This window comes from Dendropsophus ebraccatus, chromosome 1, assembly GCF_027789765.1.
Source record: "Dendropsophus ebraccatus isolate aDenEbr1 chromosome 1, aDenEbr1.pat, whole genome shotgun sequence".
NCBI lineage: Eukaryota > Metazoa > Chordata > Amphibia > Anura > Hylidae > Dendropsophus > Dendropsophus ebraccatus.
The window spans coordinates 89,769,692-89,789,339 of NC_091454.1; the positions used below are offsets into that span (position 1 = coordinate 89,769,692).

General features: G+C 43.5%; 1 protein-coding gene across 3 annotated transcripts in view; it reads right to left on the minus strand.

Moving 5' to 3' along the window:
- Positions 1–297: 297 nt before the first annotated feature.
- Positions 298–19,648, minus strand: part of MDM1 (Mdm1 nuclear protein) — a 54,836-nt gene continuing 35,485 nt past the window's right edge. For all 3 annotated transcript variants that reach the window (XM_069974900.1, XM_069974909.1, XM_069974892.1), the window contains 5 exons: positions 12,245–12,390; positions 10,991–11,121; positions 9,716–9,959; positions 7,131–7,190; positions 298–2,372 (listed from right to left, as the gene is read on the minus strand). In XM_069974900.1, the coding sequence (XP_069831001.1) occupies positions 2,263–2,372; positions 7,131–7,190; positions 9,716–9,959; positions 10,991–11,121; positions 12,245–12,390 (691 nt within the window). In that variant the 3' untranslated portion in view covers positions 298–2,262. The remainder of the gene's footprint in view (positions 2,373–7,130; positions 7,191–9,715; positions 9,960–10,990; positions 11,122–12,244; positions 12,391–19,648) is intronic.

Genomic DNA, 19,648 nt, shown 5'->3' on the forward strand with positions numbered 1-19,648 from the left:
ATTATTAATATGTGCTTAAAGAGACTCTCAGTTGGTTTATACTGCCCCATGTAAGGGTACCATAAACTAGAGACAGAGAAGCTGAATAGTATGAGGTATCACTTACATCGTTCTGTGCAACCAATTCAGAGCTATCCTCCTGAATAACATGGACAATAAGTAGTCCTCTCCATTATTAATGTGCATGAGCTCAGTAGTCCTGGATATTTATGAGCTCCAGAAAACTCCATCCACCAGCTTCTGATTGGCAGTTATCTATTCATGCTGGGTATAGGCAGTCAACTGTCAATCAGCAGATGGAGGGTGGGGGAGGGGTGCGACAAGAATCCCATTCTCCTGCATATTAGGAGGACAGCTGAACAAAATTATGTAAGTAATAAACCAATCTGTTAAGCATTTCTGTCACTATTTTATGCTGTGGAATGTGTCACCTAAATTTTCTTTTACTGATTAGAGTCAAATACCAAAACTGATCTTTTATTCTAATCTGTTTCTATTTTCTGACTGTAATTTTTTTTATTTCACTTTTTGCACATTGTTATGGGGGCTGCCATATTGCATGGGCTGTTCTTAACAGCATTTAGTGACATGCTTTACAGCAAGCCTCATGGACGACAATAGACAAAGTCTGTCCCCTTGAAATGAATGTAAAACATCATTGAGCATTCTCAGTGACCTTTGAAAAGGTCATTCCACAGGGAGCTGCTATTGTCTCCTCTATCTACTGGTGTCACATGTCGCTGCAATGCTGTAATGATCACTTTACAGCAGCCTCCTCTTATCACTACAGACAGAACAGGAAGTCTTGGCTTAGTTTTAGTGCCAGTGGTGAGAATAAAAACTGAAAGACCTCAGGATTGTTTTATAATGTAGATTAAATTAAAACATTTTAAAAATAAAAGGCCATTTTCTGATGACACATATCCTTTAAGGCAGTAAAAACCTAGTAACATAATCCTTTTAAATTTTGTAAATGCTGTGCTATGTGTTATATTTTAGGAAGAATATGTCTTACTACGTTTCTTGCATCACAGTATGGCAGATCAAGAAATCAAGAACCATACTCAAGATGAAGAGCTATCTCTACGAACACCTAAAGATGCCCAAATACTTTGTCCAAACCCGCTGCTGGTGGCAGGTTAGGCCACAGTGTAAGGTATATAGGGTCCTCCTCACTCTCCACCGACAAATGATGTTGGTGAAGAAAAGGGTCGGGCATGATGGATTTTCTATGCCCCATCCTTTTGTTCTCAGAGGGATAAGCCAGCACCAGAGCTGTCTGGACACAGCTGACTTCTTCCTATAGGGAACTCATGAAGGTTTGGCTGTGCTGAACGCTCATATTTATAGGGAGGAAAAGAGATATTTCGGTTGTTAAAGGTGTATAGGCACCTTAAGACATGGTAATTACAGTAAGCAAGCAATAAGATAAGATAAACTGTAAATAAAGTCATCTGTGGGGACAAAGTTGTTGTTTTTTTACTTGTTTAAATGTTAAAAAAAAGTATAAATGTATCGATGACCCCTTATACACAAAGAAAGATGGTTGTTTTCCATGCCGTTATTACAAGGTAATTTGAATAATTTATAAGGCTATGTTCACACTACTTAAAACTACGGCCATAGTTCTCACCGCAGAACTACGGCCATAGTTTTGAGCGGTGGAACATAGCCTTATTTTTAATGGGATCCCGGCCGGAGCGTACACACATCGTATGCGCTCCGGCCGGGATCCCATGCGGCGCAGGAAAAAACTGACTTGTCAGTTTTCTTCGGCCGGAATTCAGTGAATTACAGCCGCAGAAATACTTGTCAGTTCACACAGTGAAGCAAGCGGCTCCAGCCGCTTTCTTCACTGTGTGCTATGGGAAGCTCTGATGCGGGCGCGCGCTGATGCGCCCGCATAGAGCTCTGCGGCCGGAAAGATCATCCGGCCGGTACTTAAGTATCGGCCGGGATGATCCGGGCTGAGACCGGCCGTTCTGTGACCCGGCCGGGGTCACGGAACAGCCGGGTGTTCACGTAGTGTGAACATAGCCTAAAGTTGTATTTCAATGTTTTAAAAGTTTCAATGTTCTAGAACATGTGCAATTTTAAAAGTTGATCTCAGGAGATTCACAGCATCTCTGTGGTCATACTTTCAGTTCAGGACTACCAGATAGCAATGTAAAAATATATAATTTTAGGTATGAAAATACAAAAGCATTAGCACACTTTCAAAACTATTTAATGTATGCAGCATCCAGCAGCTGATTTGGTCTGTCAGTTTTTTCCCCAGAAATACTCTTGTCTTTTCTGTGCACGCTCCAAGATTTGAGATGCCAGAGAACTTGAGGCTGCTGACCTAGCAGATATTTGTGACAGTCGGTCATCTGGGGGGAAAAAGCAAACATCTGCTGTTAGACACTTTCTTCCGCACTCTTACTTGGATAAGTTCACAGGTCCTCTATTCATAAAGAATGTGAGACCAAAAAAACTGCGACTCGTAAATGTCCAAACAACAAATAAAATGTTAAAACAACAAACAGCTTAAAAAACCCGCCGACGCATTGCGAGGTACACCCTCTTAACCCTTTGAGGACCAGGCCCAAAATGACCCAGTGGACCGCTTAAATGTTGATCTTTGCACTTTCGTTTTTTCCTCCTCCCCTTCTAAGAGCTCTAGCACTTTGTAATGGCGTCTTTCATTTTACCATAACATGTATGACGGAATCCCAAAGTTATTATTTATGAAGATATAAATAGGTGAAATCGTAAAAAAGAATGCAATATGGTAACGTTTGGGGGGTTCCTGTGTCTACGTAATGCACTATATGGTAACAGCGACATGATACTATTACTCTATAGGTCAGTCCGAACACAACCATATACAGGTTTACACAGATTCTCTAATGTTATATATATATCTTTTTATGAAATCCTTTTTTTTTTTGCAATTAATTATAAATAAAATGGGCCTATTGTGACGCTTATAACAGTTTTATTTTTCCACCTACTGGGCTGTATGGGGTCTCATTACTTCTGCCATGATCTCTAGTTTTTATTAACACCATATTTGTGAAGATCGGACGTTTTGATCACTTTTTATTAATTTTTTTTATATATAATGTAACATAAAATCGGTAATCCGCACACTTTTTTCCCTCTTTTCGTGTACACCGTTCGCAATGACGCTTGTTATATTTTAATAGATCAAACAATTACGCACGCTACGGTATATTATATGTTTGTTTATTTATTTATTTATTTATCTTTATATGTTTTATTTATATAATGGGAAAGGGGGGTGATTTGAACTTTTATTGGGGGAGCGGCTTTGGGGTAGTGTAATAATTATTTTTCCTTTTTTTTTTTTTTTTTACACATTTGAAGTCTCTTTGGGGGACTTTTATATACACTTGTGCGATTATTTACACTGATCACTGCTATGCCATGGGCATAGCATTAATCAGTGTGATAGGCGATCTGCTCATTAAGCCTGCCTGTGCAGGCTTAGTGAGCAGATTGCCGATCAGACCACACGGAGGCAGGTGAGAGACCTCCGGCATTCCATTTTAACGCGATCGCGTCGTTTAAGGGCCCTATTCCACCGGCCGATTATCGTTCAGATTATCCTTAAATCGTTCGAATCTAATCGATAATCGTTCGGTTGAAATGCAGTTAACGATTAACGACCGAACGAGAAATCGTTGATCGCTTTATAAGACCTGGACCTATTTTTATCGTTGCTCGTTCGCAAAACGTTCGCAAATCGTTCGCATTGAATAAGACATCATTCGGTCGTTCGCAATAGATATGAACGCAATAGCGAATAAATAGCGAAGTAAAACGATCGCAATTACAATCATAAGTAACGATTATCGTTCCATGGAAATGACTGAACGTTTTCAGGTCTTTCGCAATAGCGGTCGTTTGAAATTGTTAATCGTTAACGATTATGCAAACGATAATCGTCGGGTGGAATAGGGCCCTAAGGAGTTAATGACATGCTGCAGTGCGATCGCTGCAGCCTGTCATTAACGGTGAGGCGCCAGCTGCTCAATGCAGGCGGCCCCCACCTGTTATGAAGTGCGCCCTGCTCCGGAGCGCGCTTCATAGCTCGGGACGTACCGGTACGCCCAGGGTCGTCTAACAGTTAATCATGGCCCTGATTAAAAGGGAGTACCTCGCAACGCTTCGGCAGGTTTTTATCTGTTTGTTGTTTTAGATGTTTATGCCACAATAAAGATACAAATTTTTAAGAAGCTGGAGACCCACATCCTACTATCTGCTGTTAGAGACCAGTATGAAAAGGTTTATTAAAAGTATTAGGCTATGTTCCCACACAGTATTTTTGCTCAGGATTTTAGTCAGTACTTTTCAACTAAAACCAGGAGTGGAATGAAAGCACAGAAAGGCTATATTCACACACTGTTAAATTTAGTGGATGGCCGCCTTTTCATGACAAATTATTACCGTGTCTTGAAATAGTGGCCATTGTTTGCCGTTAAATGATGGCCATCCACTCAAATTCAACAGTGTGTGAACAGAGCCTCTCTGTGTTTTCAATCCACTCTTGGTTTTGGTTGAAAAATGCTGACCAAAATCCTGAGCAAAAATACTGTGTGGGAACATAACCTTAAACTGTTCACTGGACTTTATGGTTATTAGTTCCAATCATTCATTGATGTGGAAGTAGCTGCTCCTGATGTACAGCCTAAGTATTAGGCTGTTTTTAAAGTAAGCTGATATCATATGCCGATTTTGATGTGGATTCACCCTGTGACACTAAAGGTGGTAAAAATTGCAGTTAAAATCATTGGTCAGTCAAGCACTTCTGCCTATTTGATTTAGCAAGCATTTCAGCACTTGTACCCCACTGATCAAGACTTCTGACATGTCAGCGCCTATTTTGGCACATAATCAGTTAAAAAAAGGGCCTGGTAGTTGCACATTACGTCATGGTCCTGATCTGCATTCTTAAAGGGGTAAGTCATAGAATTTTTTAAACCAACTGTTAGCAAAAAGTTAGAGAGATTCGGAAATTACTTATATGTAAAAAAAAAAAAAAATAAACTTCCAGCCTTCAAGTACTTATCAGCTGCTGTATACTCTAGAGGAAGCCATACTATTCTTTAATTTACATTCTTTTTTTTAAAGTTATCATAGAAAACATGGCACTCCCTGTGTTTCGATTCTTTTCATGTTACCCAGGACATCTGCGGAGACAATGAGCTGTGAAACTCTGTACTGGCCATACATCATGTATTTAGTCTTTTTTTTTCACAAGACTAAAAGGTTGCCTTCAGGAGTCTGGACCTAGATTTCAGTATAGCTATGCTTTAAAGCAGGGGTGGGGAACCTTTTCCATGTCGAGGGCCGGTCGGTCGGGCATTAAAATCATTTGAGGGCCGCAGTGGCAGTTAGTAGCGTGGGTTTGCAGCACCCGGGGCAAGGCAAAGTATTGTTCCCCTAGTGCCCCTGCTATTGTACTTAACCCTCTGTGATGCCCTTTGTACCTGATGTGAATCCTTAGTGATGCCCAGTAGCCAGAGTTAACTCCCAGTGATGCCCCTGGTAGCCTAATTAACCCCCCAGTCATGTCCCTGGTAGCCTAGTTAACCCCCTCAGTTATGTCCCTGGTGGCCTAGTTAACCCCCTCAGTCATGTCCCTGGTAGCCTAGTTAACCCCCCAGTCATATCCCTGGTAGCCTAGTTAACCCCCCAGTCATGTCCCTGGTAGACTAGTTAAGTCCCTCAGTCATGTCCCTGGTAGACTAGTAGAGCCCCTCAGTCATGTCCCTGGTGGCCTAGTTGACCCCCCCAGTCATGTCCCTGGTAGCCTAGCTAACCCCCTCAGTCATGTCCCTGGTGGCCTAGTTAACCCCTCAGTCATGTCCCTGGTGGCCTAGTTAACCCCCCAGTCATGTCCCTGGTAGCCTAGTTAACCCCCCAGTCATGTCCCTGGTAGCCTAGCTAACCCCCTTAGTCATGTCCCTGGTAGCCTAGTTAACCCCCCAGTCATGTCCCTGGTAGACTAGTTAAGTCCCTCAGTCATGTCCCTGGTAGACTAGTTGAGCCCCTCAGTCATGTCCCTGGTGGCCTAGTTAACCCCCCCAGTCATGTCCCTGGTAGCCTAGCTAACCCCCTCAGACATGTCCCTGGTGGCCTAGTTAGCCCCCCAGTCATGCCCCTGGTAGCCTAGTTAACCCCCTCAGTCATGTCCCTGGTAGCCTAGTTAATCCCCCCCCCAGTCATGTCCCTGGTAGCCTAGCTAACCCCCTCAGTCATGTCCCTGGTGGCCTAGTTAACCCCTCAGTCATGTCCCTGGTGACCTAGTTAACCCCCCAGTCAAATCCCTGGTAGCCAAGTTAACCCCCTCAGTCATGTCCCTGGTAGCCTAATTAATCCCCCCAGTCATGTCCCTGGTAGACTAGTTAAGCCCCTCAGTCATGACCCTGGTGGCCTAGTTAACCCCCAGTGCCTGCCCCAAATAAAAAAAATAAACATCCCACTCACCTTTCCTCCGCTCCCACGCTGTCCAAGTCCTCTTCTCCCTCCTCTCTTCTGTGCCGGCCTTCTCCTGCAGGCGGCGCGCGATGAAATGACGTAATTGCGCGCGGCACGCAGGAGTCAGAAGGCGTGCGCCGCTCTGCTGGGGAAGGAGCCGGCACAGACACAGGAAGATGTTGTGTATGCCGGCTCCTGCCTCACCAGCACGGCGCACATCACAGGAGAGCCGCAAACTGCAGGAGACAGAAGATGTGCGCCGCTCTGCTGGGGAAGGAGCCAGCACTCACAGCATCATCCTGGCAACTGTCACAGACACAGGAGGATGCGGCTCCTTCTCCTCCAGAGCGCCGCACATCACAGGGGAGCCGTGGGCCGCATCCGGAGGTGTCAGGGGCCGGATGCGGCCCGGAGGTTGCCCACCCCTGCTTTAAAGCATGATAACTTAAAAAAATTAAATTCATACTTCTGTCTGCTTGTGGTGGGTTTGGCCCTCAGAAAAAGTGTATGGGGTTCTCCTGAGACTCCACCCACAGAGGTCAGGTGTGATGGAAAAATCACTGAGATAACATTTGGCCGACGGATATTAAGGTGTAACGCCACTTTATGAAAACAAGTACATATTTTATCATACGTCATACCTTCAATGCTAGTGTCCTCATTAGGTGCTGCATTGTAAAAGCTGTAATTGTTAAACTTTCCTGTAAAAAAGAAGAAATACAGTTTTGCAATAAAAGCCCACAATAAATGGTAATGTAAAAGAAAAAAATGATTTCTATTTAAGTAGTGTGCCACCATGGATCCATTTAAAAGAAAGCATTAAACCTATTCATTAACATGAATAAAGTGCAATTCCATAAGGCTAGGTTCACACTAGCGTTTTTCTTATTTGCTAACGGATCCGTCAATGTTAATTGAACAGATGAGCATAAACTGATGAGGAGACTGATGCAAACTGATTGCAAAATGTTCTTTTTTTTAATGGTCCGTTTGTATTTTGGCTTCAAAAAACTAACGTTTGTCCATCAGTTTGCATCAGTCAACATCAGTTTGCATAAGTCAGCATCCATTTTCATATGAGGTTACTTTTTCTTCTTGCTTCTTCTGCTCATGCTCAGTGAAAAAACAGATGAAAACGGTTAATTTGCAAATGGATGTAAACGGAAAGACCTTCTGTTTAGAGCCGTCCTCATTGTTTCTAATATAAAAAAAAACAAGTGCACTTTCCTTTTGTGTTCCGTTTTTTGAAACAGACAAAAAATACTACAAACACATTTTTTTTCTCCGTTCAAAAAAAGCGGAACTCGAACGGATTGCATGCAAACGGAGCACACTAATATATGGTGACGGATGGTCAAATGCTAATGTGAATGTAGCCTAACACAATCTTATTATCAAACATTTAAAGAGTTGCTATCACTTGAAATAACTTTTGACATGTCCACAGACTGGGTAGTGTGGGTGCTGAACTAATAATCAGTGGGGGTGCTGGTTGTCAGCATCCTGCTGATCAGGGACTGTTGAGCTATCCTCTGGTTAGCTCATCGGTCAATTTTTGCCAGGAAAACCCCTTTAATAATCTGCCATCTCGTTAAACAAAGGCATAGTTTGTTTTTGCTCAATCTCAGCTAAGTACAGGTGTCTGCAGCTCAATATGAGGTACTGAGGTGACAGAGTCCCCCTAAAAAATACAGATTACTGATTTGATCTTTATGCCTTTACTAAGTGAGTAGAGTATTTTTTATGAATAGAGGGAAGATTCATAATTATCCATGGGCTCCAGGTTGTAGCAAAGTACTTATGTTTGCCTTCCTGACAACTAGTTCTCGTAAAGTGTCACTTTCGTGAAATTTTTTTTTTTTTGCAGAAATCAATAGTCCAGGCGATTTTAAGAAACTTTGTAATTGGGTTTATTAGCCGAAAAATGCATTTTTATCATGAAAAAACAGTTTGAAGCTCTCCCCCCGTCATCATTGTTCTCCTATGGAGAGAGCTAAATAAAACACCAAAACAGGACAACAAAGAGTTCATCTACAAATACATCGCCCTTTATCTCCTCTGACAGTCAGCACTGACCTCTCTGAGCTCTGATTACAGCGTTCCCCCAGCTCTGTGCCTGTATTCCTCTGTTATCTGCTTTCTGCTGTCGGATAACTCCCTCCTTCCTCCTCCCCCCTCTCCCCTCTCTATAGACCAGACAGGGTATGTCGGATGCAAAAAGTCACAATTTCCTGATTTTTTTGCAGTGGATGGAAAAGAGGAGGGAGGGGGGACCTGGGAAAAGGCTTTTTAAATGCAGATAATGGCATATTTGACTAATAAACCCAATTACAAAGTTTCTTAAAATCGCCTGGACTATTGATTTCTGCAAAAAAATGCATCGGCAGCGAGCGGGTGAGAACCAGGAGGGCCATGGGGAGCTGCGGGGGGATGCCTGGGAGATCGCTAGATTGTCCAGACAGCCCATGGAAGATAGCAGCTGTCTGCTGCCGCCGCTCCTGTTCCATAGAGTGACAGCAGCAGATCATTGCTACCTAAGTCGTTTGTCTTTCAACATGTTGAAAGACAATGACAGACAACGATCAGCCGAGATCGTTCATCTCGGCTGATCGTTGTCTTCTATTACTCAAGACGATTATCGCCTGTAACGGCCGATAATCGCTTTGTGTAATAGGGCCTTTAGTCTGTAAATTCTATTGACTTTGTTAATTAAATTTAGCCAGCATACGTGAGGATTGTTGCAGTCACAGCAGGGGTATCAAACATTTGGTTGCTGTAATTAGGTGTGTGAGTATCAAAGATCTGGATGAACCATATGCTGGAGATGAAGATCTCAGAAATTACATCTTACTAGAAATAAGCATATTTACAATGACAATTACATCAAACATGCAAAAGAAATGCAGTAAAAAATGGCATCTCCAGCATCTATTATCGGTTGATAAACCTGCTGTGTGTAGGAATCCCAGTGTCTTATACCGCCTTTTCAGAAGTTTGTAACAATTCGCTTGGAGCCTAACACATCTTGAGAATCCATGCGTGTGTGACAAAATAACATCTCTATTATTTCCTAACAAGGTTATGCCTTGTTCTTTCGCCCCAAAAATGCCCATAAGGGCTAGCACTACCTTGGAACTCCACCACAGTTGTTGGGTAAATGCATTGTGATTTTCCTTGTGCTATTTGATCACTTATAGTGTGCTACTAAGGATTTCTTTAATCTTACCATTGTGCTGAAATTCAGGATTTCGCAATGATCCATGTATTCGACATGATGGATTCCACTGCTGAGGTGATAGCACAAGACGTTTCTCTACAGGCTTGATGACTGGATATGACATAGCGGCTGGAGAGGTTTTGCTGGAAATATGTGAACTTGGCCATGGATCCTCCCTAAGTGGCAATGGATCAACAGTCCTCAGACCAGCAACAGGGGGAGAGTTTACAAAGGAGTCATCCTCATCCTGGAACTTAAAGTAGTGACAAAGTTAGTAATTGATAAAGGAGACTTAAGAAAAAAGTTAGTACAGTATGGCTATGCTCAACAACATTTTTTTCTGCCATATTTTTGGAAGACTGTCATTTTGAGGCTGAAGTATGGCCGTAATTTTTACAATGTGGCCATTCAAAGCTAAACCTGGTAAGTTGCAGCTTGCGCTTGTTTTTTGAATGTGTCAACTGTAAAGGTATCTGTTCAAATGAGTTTGGCTGGGTATAATATCTTGATGGTAATATTAAAATGGAAGTGGTGCTCAGATGGAAATGGTGCTTAGTCGCGCTTGAAAGTCGGTCATTTTTCAAACAATGTGCACATCAAGATGCTTTCAATGAATTTTTGCAATAAAAATGAGTTGTTTTTACAGTAATGTATCAGGAAATAGACTTATGCTGGAGCCCTCAGCAGCATTGTTTTTTAACAAGTAATTCAAGCCAGATGATCGGTTCAGTACCTCCCTTAATTATAACAACCAGATGAACTATGAGCACATTAACACAGTAGGGGAAATTTATCAAGACTGGCATACTCATTTAAAAGATGCATGGCTCTTAGTAAAGCCAACTGTCACAGAACCTGTTGCACAAATCTATACCTGCCCAGGAGCAAGGGTAGATTTATTCATGGTTTACGCCTGTTTGCAGACATAAACCATGATAAGTTGATAGGAGGCCACGCCAAGGCATTGGAGAAGGCCACGCTTTGCTGCTGGTGTACACCACAGAAAATGTAAAAATCTACGCCTTTTCTGTGGTTAATACCAGGGGCACAATTTTGATAAATGTGGCCCAGTGTGTTGATCATGCCAATTCACAATAAATTATGTGTACAGAATTGTGCAGGATGATGCAGATGATGTAAAAGCCTGTACATGATTGGTATTTTTCCATTTGGCCCAAAATACTGGAGCCTCTGTGGGAGTGAAAAATAATAGTAAAAAATGTTATACATTACTACCAGATGTTAAATATAATAATATATCCATGTATATTTTTATTTACTTACCCTATTAGATTTTTTTTCATGTAAACTGTTGGAAACATTTTTCTTTAGAGAGCAATCTTTTTTTGTGAATATTTTATGTTTAAGTTCTGAACTGTCTTGAGTTTTACTTGGGGACACTAAAAGAGCTCCACCTAAAGAAAAATAATAATTTTTAACACATTAAAACCTACTATTCTAGAACGAAGTAAAAATAAGTGGACATTTGGTGTAAAGGTAGTTAGGAGATGACCAGCCATTGCCAGGTTGGTAACAGTTCTTCTTTAAAGCAAAGCATCATAGTATGGCCTCCAGTGATCTACTTTATGCAAGTGTATACAAATTACCTACATGACTTTCCAACTTACATCCATGGGACATCCTATAAATGTCTAAAACAGAGCAGACCCAGAACATCATCAACCCAGCGCCATGCTTAACTGTAGGCAGGATATTCTTTTCAGTGTATGCTTCACTTTTTCTGCTCCAGATATAACATGTATCCACAGGCCCAAAAAAGATAAAAAAATTTTCCACTGGTCCACAATTTCTGTGGTTTATTTATACGGTTTTAAGCATATTGGGGACAATTTTTCTTTTGCTTTTGCCTCAGTAGATGTGAAGTTCAGACATGAATATCTTCTTGGGTTTAGTATGCACCTTTCTGTACAAATGTTAAACCTCTGTGCCTGCTGCCAGCAAATCTCGCTGCAAGTCTTTTGCAAACACTCAAGGGTTTCTTAACATCTGCCACTTCAGGCATCTGGTGGTAGCCAGTAAAAGCTTCCTTTCTTACTGGCCTTTCATTAGGTCTTGAAACATCTACATAGTCCATGACTAACAATCTACAGTTGTAGGGATAAAAGACACAAAAAATACACAATTGGGGGAATTTATTAGTGGTTTTGTGCAGGTTTAAGTGTAAGGGTCTGTTCACACTGAGCAAATTCGGCGGAATTCTGCCTCAGTGCCTATGGAAGGGCTTGCCTGCCTCGACTCTTCGCTGTGACCGGAGAGAAGAGGTGTGCGAGCCCTCCCATAGACACACTGTTTGACACGGAGGCAGGCAGGATTCCAAGGCGAAGAGCTCAGTGTGTTCAGTGTGAACGGGCTCTAAAATTGGTTTTTACTTTTCTTTGCAAATTTTTTCTATGTGTTGCAAAAACACAAGTTTAGAGCACTGCACAAAAATTTACAGCAACTTTTGTAAACTGGTTATCTGGTTAAATGAAATTCCTCCAAATGTGTAGCAGAAATGTTTTTTTTTTTCTGTGTTACCTGTGGTTGGTGTAGTTCGGTCATGGTGAGTCCTCTTTTCTAGCCCATATGATTTTAGTTTTGGAGTAGGAAGTCTTCCCTCAACCACTGATACTGAGGACTGATCAGACTGATCTTCAGGATGATTATACTTTGGATCAAGCCCTCTATAAAAATAAAAGGTTAAGTAAAACTAATTAATGCATTTAATTAAACAAAAACATAGAGTAATACATTTGGAGATATTCTGCACACTCTCTTTGAGAGGGTGTACAGTGTATGGAAGACATCATAAAGGCTGAGTTCCACCCAGTTGCTCAGGGACAGATGAAAATTAGAGTTGGGGCCTACAGAGGGAAAACTGGTGGGAAAAAAACACACACTTAAAACATGTTTGATATCACATGTCAGAAGTTTAGATTGGTCTGGGTGCTCATACCCCTACCAATCACCAATAACTATAGAGTCTATGTCTGCAGCGACTGGTGAGACAGGGAGAGAAGCTTTTAGCTATGTTTTGCTTAACTCCTTCGTGCTGCAGCTAGTTTGGGCCTTAATGACCAGGCTAATTTTTCAAAATCTGACCTGTCTCACTTTATGCTCTTATAGCTCAGTGATGCTTTAACGTATGCTAGCGATTCTGAGATTGTTTTTTCGTGACATATGGCACTTTATGTTAGTGGCAAAATTTGGTCACTATTTTGTGTGTTTTTTGTGAAAAACATCAAAATATCATGAAAAATTGAAAAAATTTATAATATATACGGTTAGCTTAAAGTTTCTCATTTTCAAAAGGAATATGAGACAAAAAGCACCCCAAAATTTGTAATGCAGGTTCTCTTGAGTACAACGGTACCCCATATGTGGGCGTAAACCACTGTATGGGCACACAGCAGGGCTCAGAAGGAAGGGAGCGCCAATTAGCTTTTCCAATGCAAATTTTGCTGAAGAAGTTTCTGAGCGCCAGGTGCGTTTGCAGTGCCCCTGTAGTGTCAGCAGAGAGAAAAAACCCCATAAGTCACCCCATTTTGGAAAGTACACCCCTCAAAGAATTCATCTTGGTGTGTGGTGACCATTTTGACCCCACAGGTATTACAGGAAAGTATTCAAAAGAAGACAGTAAAAATGAAAAACTCGAATTCTTCCAATAATATGTTCGTTTAGTTTGAAATTTCTCAATTTCACGAGGAACAAGAGGAAAAAAGTACCCCAATATTTGTAACGCAGGTTCTCCTGAGTACAATGGTACCCCATATGTGGGCATAAACCACTGCATGGGCACATAGGAGGGCTCAGAAGGAAAGGAGCGCCAATTAGCTTTTTCAATGCAGATTTTGCTGAAGAAGTTTCCGAGCGCCAGGTGCGTTTGCAGAGCCCCTGTAGTGTCCGCAGAGTAAAATCTCCCAATAAGTCACCCCATTTTAGAAAGTGCACCCCTCAAAGAATTTATTTTGGGGTGTGGTGAGCATTTTGACCCCACAGGGGTTTGAGGAAAGTATTCAAAAGTAGACAGTAAAAATGAAAAACTCGATTTTTTCCAATAATATGTTCCTTTAGTTTGAAATTTCTCAATTTCTCGAGGAACAGGAGAGAAATGTCACCCCAATATATGTAAAGCAGGTTCTCCTGAGTAGAACGGTACCCCATATGTGGGCATAAACCACTGCATGGGCACACAGCCGGGCTCAGAAGGGAAGGAGCGCCAATTAGCATTTTCAGTGCAGATTTTTCTGAAGAAGTTTCTGAGCGCCAGGTGCGTTTGCAGAGCCCCTGTAGTGTCAGCAGAATAGATTCCCCCCAAAAGTCACCCCATTTTGGAAAGTGCACCCCTCAAAGAATTCATCTTGGGGTGTGGTGACCATTTTTACCCCACAGGTATTAGAGGAAAGTATTCAAAATTGGCCAGTAAAAATGAAAAACTCTAATTTTTCCAATAATATGTTGGTTTAGTTTGAAATTTCTCAATTTGACGAGGAACAGGAGAGAAAACGTACCCCAAAATCTGTAACGCAGGTTCTCCTGAGTACAACGGTACCCCATATGTGGGCATAAACCACTGTATGGGCACACAGCAGGGCTCAGAAGGGAAGGAGCGCCAATTTACAGGAGCAAAATTGCAGCTAGTAATGGTTATTAGAATAGCGCAGTTACTAAAATAGAATAAAAAAAATGAGATTACAGGTAATGTGGGGTGGTTACGGGCAACCAGGGGTGGTTATGGGCAACCTGAGGTGGTTACAGGTAATCTGGGGTGGTTACGGACAACATGGGGTGGTCACGGGCAACCTGCTGTGGTTACGGCAACCTGGGGTGGTTACAGGCAACGTGGGGTGGTTACGGGCAACGAGGGGTGGTTATGGGCAACGTGTGGTGGTCACGGGCAACCTGCTGTGGTTACGGCAACGTGGGGTGGTTACAGGCAACGTGGGCTGGTTACAGGCAACGTGGGCTGGTTACAGGCAACGTGGGCTGGTTACGGGCAATCTGCTGTGCTTACAGACAATCTGGGATGGTTACAGGAAACGTGGGGTGGTTACGGGCAACCTGCAGTGCTTACAGACAATCTGGGGTGGATACGGGCAACGTGGGGTGGTTACGGGCAACCTGCAGTGCTTACAGACAATCTGGGGTGGTTACGGGCAACGTGGGGTGGTTACGGGCAACCTGCAGTGCCAATCTGGGGTGGTTACGGGCAACGTGGGGTGGTTACGGGCAACCTGCAGTGCTTACTGACAATCTGGGGTGGTTACGGGCAACGTGGGGTGGTTACGGGCAATGTGGGGTGGTTACGGATAAACTGAAGTTCTTATAGGCAATCTGGGGTGGATACCTGTTATCTGGCATGGGCACCGCAATCTGGAGGGGGTCATTGGCAATTTGGGGTGGTCAGAGGCGCTGTGGCGTGGTTAGAGGCGACGTGTGGTGGTCAGAGGCAACGTGCGGTGGTCAGAGGCGACATGCGGTGGTCAGAGGCGACGTGCGGTGGTCAGAGGCATCGTGGCGTGGTCAGAGGCATCGTGGCGTGGTCAGAGGCAACACGCGGTGGTTACGTGCAATCTGGGGGGGGTTACATGTAATCTGGCATGATTACGGGGAACCTGGGGGGTTATGTGCAACCTGGAAGGGTTACAGACAATCTGGGATTGTTACTGATAAACTGAAGTGCTTATAGGTAATCTGGGGTGGGTACATGTAATTTGGGGTGGTTACGGGCAATCGGGAGGGGGTCACTGGCAATTTGTGGTGGTTACGGGCAACGTGCGGTGGTACGGGCAACGTGCGGTGGTTACGGGCAATGTGCGGTGGTTACGGGCAACGTGCGGTGGTTACGGGTAATCTGGGGAGGGGTTAGGGGTAATTTGGGAGTAAACTGCAATTATTACTTTTTTGTTTGTCACTTTTTGTACTTTACATATTCATTTTCACTGTATTACTATGATTACTGTGATATTTTCTATCTCAGTAATCATAGTTCAGTGACAGAGACCAAATTGGTCTCTGTCACTTTAAATTTTCAGAGTTGGCTGGTTGTGAAGCGCATGCGCACTTCATAACCAGCCAGGACGTCGAGGAGGAAGGAGCTCCGTGGATCCGGTGAGTATATGGGGAAGGGGGGGTGACTGGGGGACGGGGGTGACAGGGGGGATGGGGGGCGACTTGGGGGGTGGGGGGACATCACTTTTTATCCCCTGTCATTAATCATTCATGGTGACAGGGGATAAAAAGTGCCGGGAGCACATGGCACAAGCGATCAGCGGTATATAGTATATACCGCTGATCGCTTGTACCGGGACCAAACAGGGGGGTCCCCGATGACTGCCCCATGCTCTCCGCTACCTCCGGTGGCGGAGAGCAGGGGGCTTTCATTCATTTTAACTTTTACATCGCTGTGAACCGACATTAGTCGGTTCACAGCGATGGCGGCGGCCATCTTGGAAATGATGGTCGCCGGGGGAGGGGGGTTAGTTATTGGGGCACTAGGGGGGGCTGATCTGAGGTCTGGGGGACACTTATTTCATCTCCCCCCGCCGTAGATTCACGGCGGGGGGAGATGAAAGGCGGCGGCGGCACCGGTAATCTCCTTTACCGACGGTCGCCGCTATAACGTTAATAGCGGCGATCGTCGGTAAGGGGGGGGGCCGGGACGGACCCCACACACTGCCCCAACCCCTCAGCTACCTCCGGTAGCCGGGGGGATGGGGTGGGGGCCGTCCCGGCCCCGCAGCCTTATTCTCTGCCATCGCCGTAAAAAACTGATGGCAGCAGAATAAGGACCATTAATGACCGCCGTAGAAAGCCGTATCGGCGGTCACTAAGGGGTTATAGTGACACTGTCACCCCCTATTTGCCTTTTGACTGCTCTCCACAGGTGTAAAGGGTAAATGTTACAGCTTTCATTACTTATTTTATATCACACCTCATGGTGCTTGTTCTGGTAAAAAGTCGTTTTTATCACCTGTGGATTGTTATATGTGGGCAGGGCCTCACGGCCTTTGTACCACATCGCTCCGCCCCTACTGCCAATTAGCCCCGTCCCCATCCGTGACGTCATCGCCCGCCCCCTCAGCGGCCATTGGTGTGGGACGATCTAGGGGGGTGGGGCCTAGAGCTTTAGACTGGCCCTTCCAATGGCTGCTGAGGGGGCGATGATATCACGGATGGGGCGTGGCTAAGTGGCGGAGCGATGTGGCACAAAGGCTGCGAGGCCCCGCCCACATATACCAATCCACAGGTGATTAAAATGACTTTTTACCAGAACAAGCACCATGAGGTGTGATATAAAATAAGTAATAAAAGATGTAACATTTACACTTTATACCTGTGGAGAGCAGTCAAAATGCAAATAGGGGGTGACAGTTTCACTTTAAAGCTTGTTCTGCCCACCCAGACCCCAATTGATCAAAACTCTATTATATGTCAAAAGTTTTTAATATGTCAAGTGTAGCCTTGCAGCGATGAAGTCCTGGGTTCAAATCCCACTAAAAGCCACATTCCATTTGCATGGGTTTCCTCAGATACTCTGGTTTGCTCCACACCCAAAACATACAGATAGGCGAATCTAGATTGTGAGCCCTAATGGGGACAGGGTCCATGCTGCGAGATCAGTAGGTGTCATACAAATAAAAGCATTATTATTATTAACAACAGTAAAATAAAAGCAAAATACAAAGGTAAAATAAGGGAATATGTCAGGCTGTGAACTGACTTTTTTTTTTTATAGATTTTATTGCACATTATTAGATTAAAAATATGACCGTATATTTTGCTTCTATTTTACTGTGTCTGAACAGTATAACCTGTAAGTGCTTTAAAAATGTTAATGCAATGTAAGACAGTACTACTACATAACTGAAGAATAATATTTTTCAAAATTACATGACAATAAAAATAACTTATATATTTTATTAGACAAAGTCAGTTCACACAATGTACTAATTTCATTAACAACAGCCCTTGTAAATAAAATGAACACAATCTTATATCAATAAGACAATGGCTGTTGTGTATATACACACTATATACACTGTGGCCGTTGTTCACTGCGGCCGCAGAAAATAGTTGACATGTCTATTTTCTATAGCCACAGTGCGGTGAACAGCTGACATAGAAAACAGTCCATGCACACAGTGTAAAGTACGGCTCCAGGCTGTACTTTACACTGTGGTCAACAGTTAATTGGATTGCAGGCACACCCAAAGGTGCCTGCAACCCAGATGGTAAAAGATAATGTTCTTACGTCTGATACTGCAATATTAACCGTAGGAACATGCTACATGCCAAACGGTCCCAGCACTGTAATACAACGGCCATTGTATTACAACGTGTGAATATAGCCTAAAATAGTCTACCTATACTTATAGTTTGTATGTAAGAATGTGAAAGGAAGTGAGCTGAAGGGTTCTACACTTTAATATTTCAACTGAGTAATAAGCAAACACCCAGGGGGAAAAAAATAAATAATAAACTCTCATTCGTCCTTAGACTTAACAGCATTCCACACACTTTAGATACCTAGAAATAAGAAAAAAAAATACAATAGAGTAATGTGGTCAAAAGGGCTGTTTCTCTACGTATCATGGAGAATACTGACCTCATATCTTGCTAACCAAAGAAACGTGGAACTCACAAAAGAAAAAAAAAAACCTCCAGATTCCTTATGACACTAGAGAAACGTTTGTGGCTAGAAGACCTGTTCCACTACGTGTTATGGTGAATGCTGAGCTCACAACTTCCTGCTGAGTCACTTCTCTGCTCCACTCCAAGAATGCTGTTATACTAGCTGTGCACAGTAACACTGATACTGGCAAAGTAAAGGTTACGCTATGGTGATTGTTGGAAATTGTGAGAACAATTAAGAATGCCCCTTGGCTTTCTGCATCTTTGTCTCAGCAAAGGAAAATCAATTACTTCATTCCACTTAAGTTATAGATAGGCATAACTAAACCATAGGACAGACGTGTCACAGAAAAGGCCACTTCACCACCTAAATCATACCCAATCATCATTGGGTGCAATCATAAGGGGTAAACACTGCCTCATTGCTCCATCTGACACTCACCCATCACTACAAACTAAGCATAAATGTGGCCAATAAGTCCCAACACCACACACAGTATACACACAGATACCAACTGCACATTAAACAAGTAATGTAGAAAAGTTCCAAGTCTTAAAAGAGGTTTTCCGGGCAAAATTAACTTGTCCACTATTGACAGGGGAGTCCGACTTATGTACCAGGCCCCGGCTTCTTTGTTATGTACAAAGACACGAGTATGGCACGTGACCCCCGACTCTATTCAATCCTATGGAGCCGCCAGAAAGTGCTTGCTCAGCTCTTTCTGGCGGCTCCATACGGAGGTTGGACCCCCCCATAATCTCTTAATTATGCCCTATGCTTTGGATAGGGGAAAAGTTAATTTTGCCTGGACAACCTCTTTAATGCTTAGGTTTCTTTATGGCTAATAGGAAAATCTTCAAGGCTATAGGATGCTTTATTTTTGTAAGATTTTAGTGTTCCACCTTTTTGTATAAAATGATAATACTTTAACCCCTTAACGACGCATGACGGGAGTACCCGTCATGCGGCCGTAAAGGGGGATTAGAGAGGGCTCCCGACGTGAGCCCTCTCTGCCGCCCGCGGTCTCCGGTTGCTATGTGCAGCCAGGGAACGCAGGTATTAGCCGGCGAGGCCGATCGCCGTGGACGTCTAATTAACTATTCAAATGCAACTGTCAAAGCTGACAGCTGCATTTGTATAGTATCTGTGCCCCCTGTCCCTGGTGTCTAGTGTGGGATCTCCCCCCCGCCGCGATGCGATCGCGGAGGGGAGATCCGTTGAGCCGGCCAGGGCTCAGCGTCGGAATGACGCTGATCCCGACTCGGCAATCCATTCAGATGGTCTGCAGCAGACCATTATAATAGAGC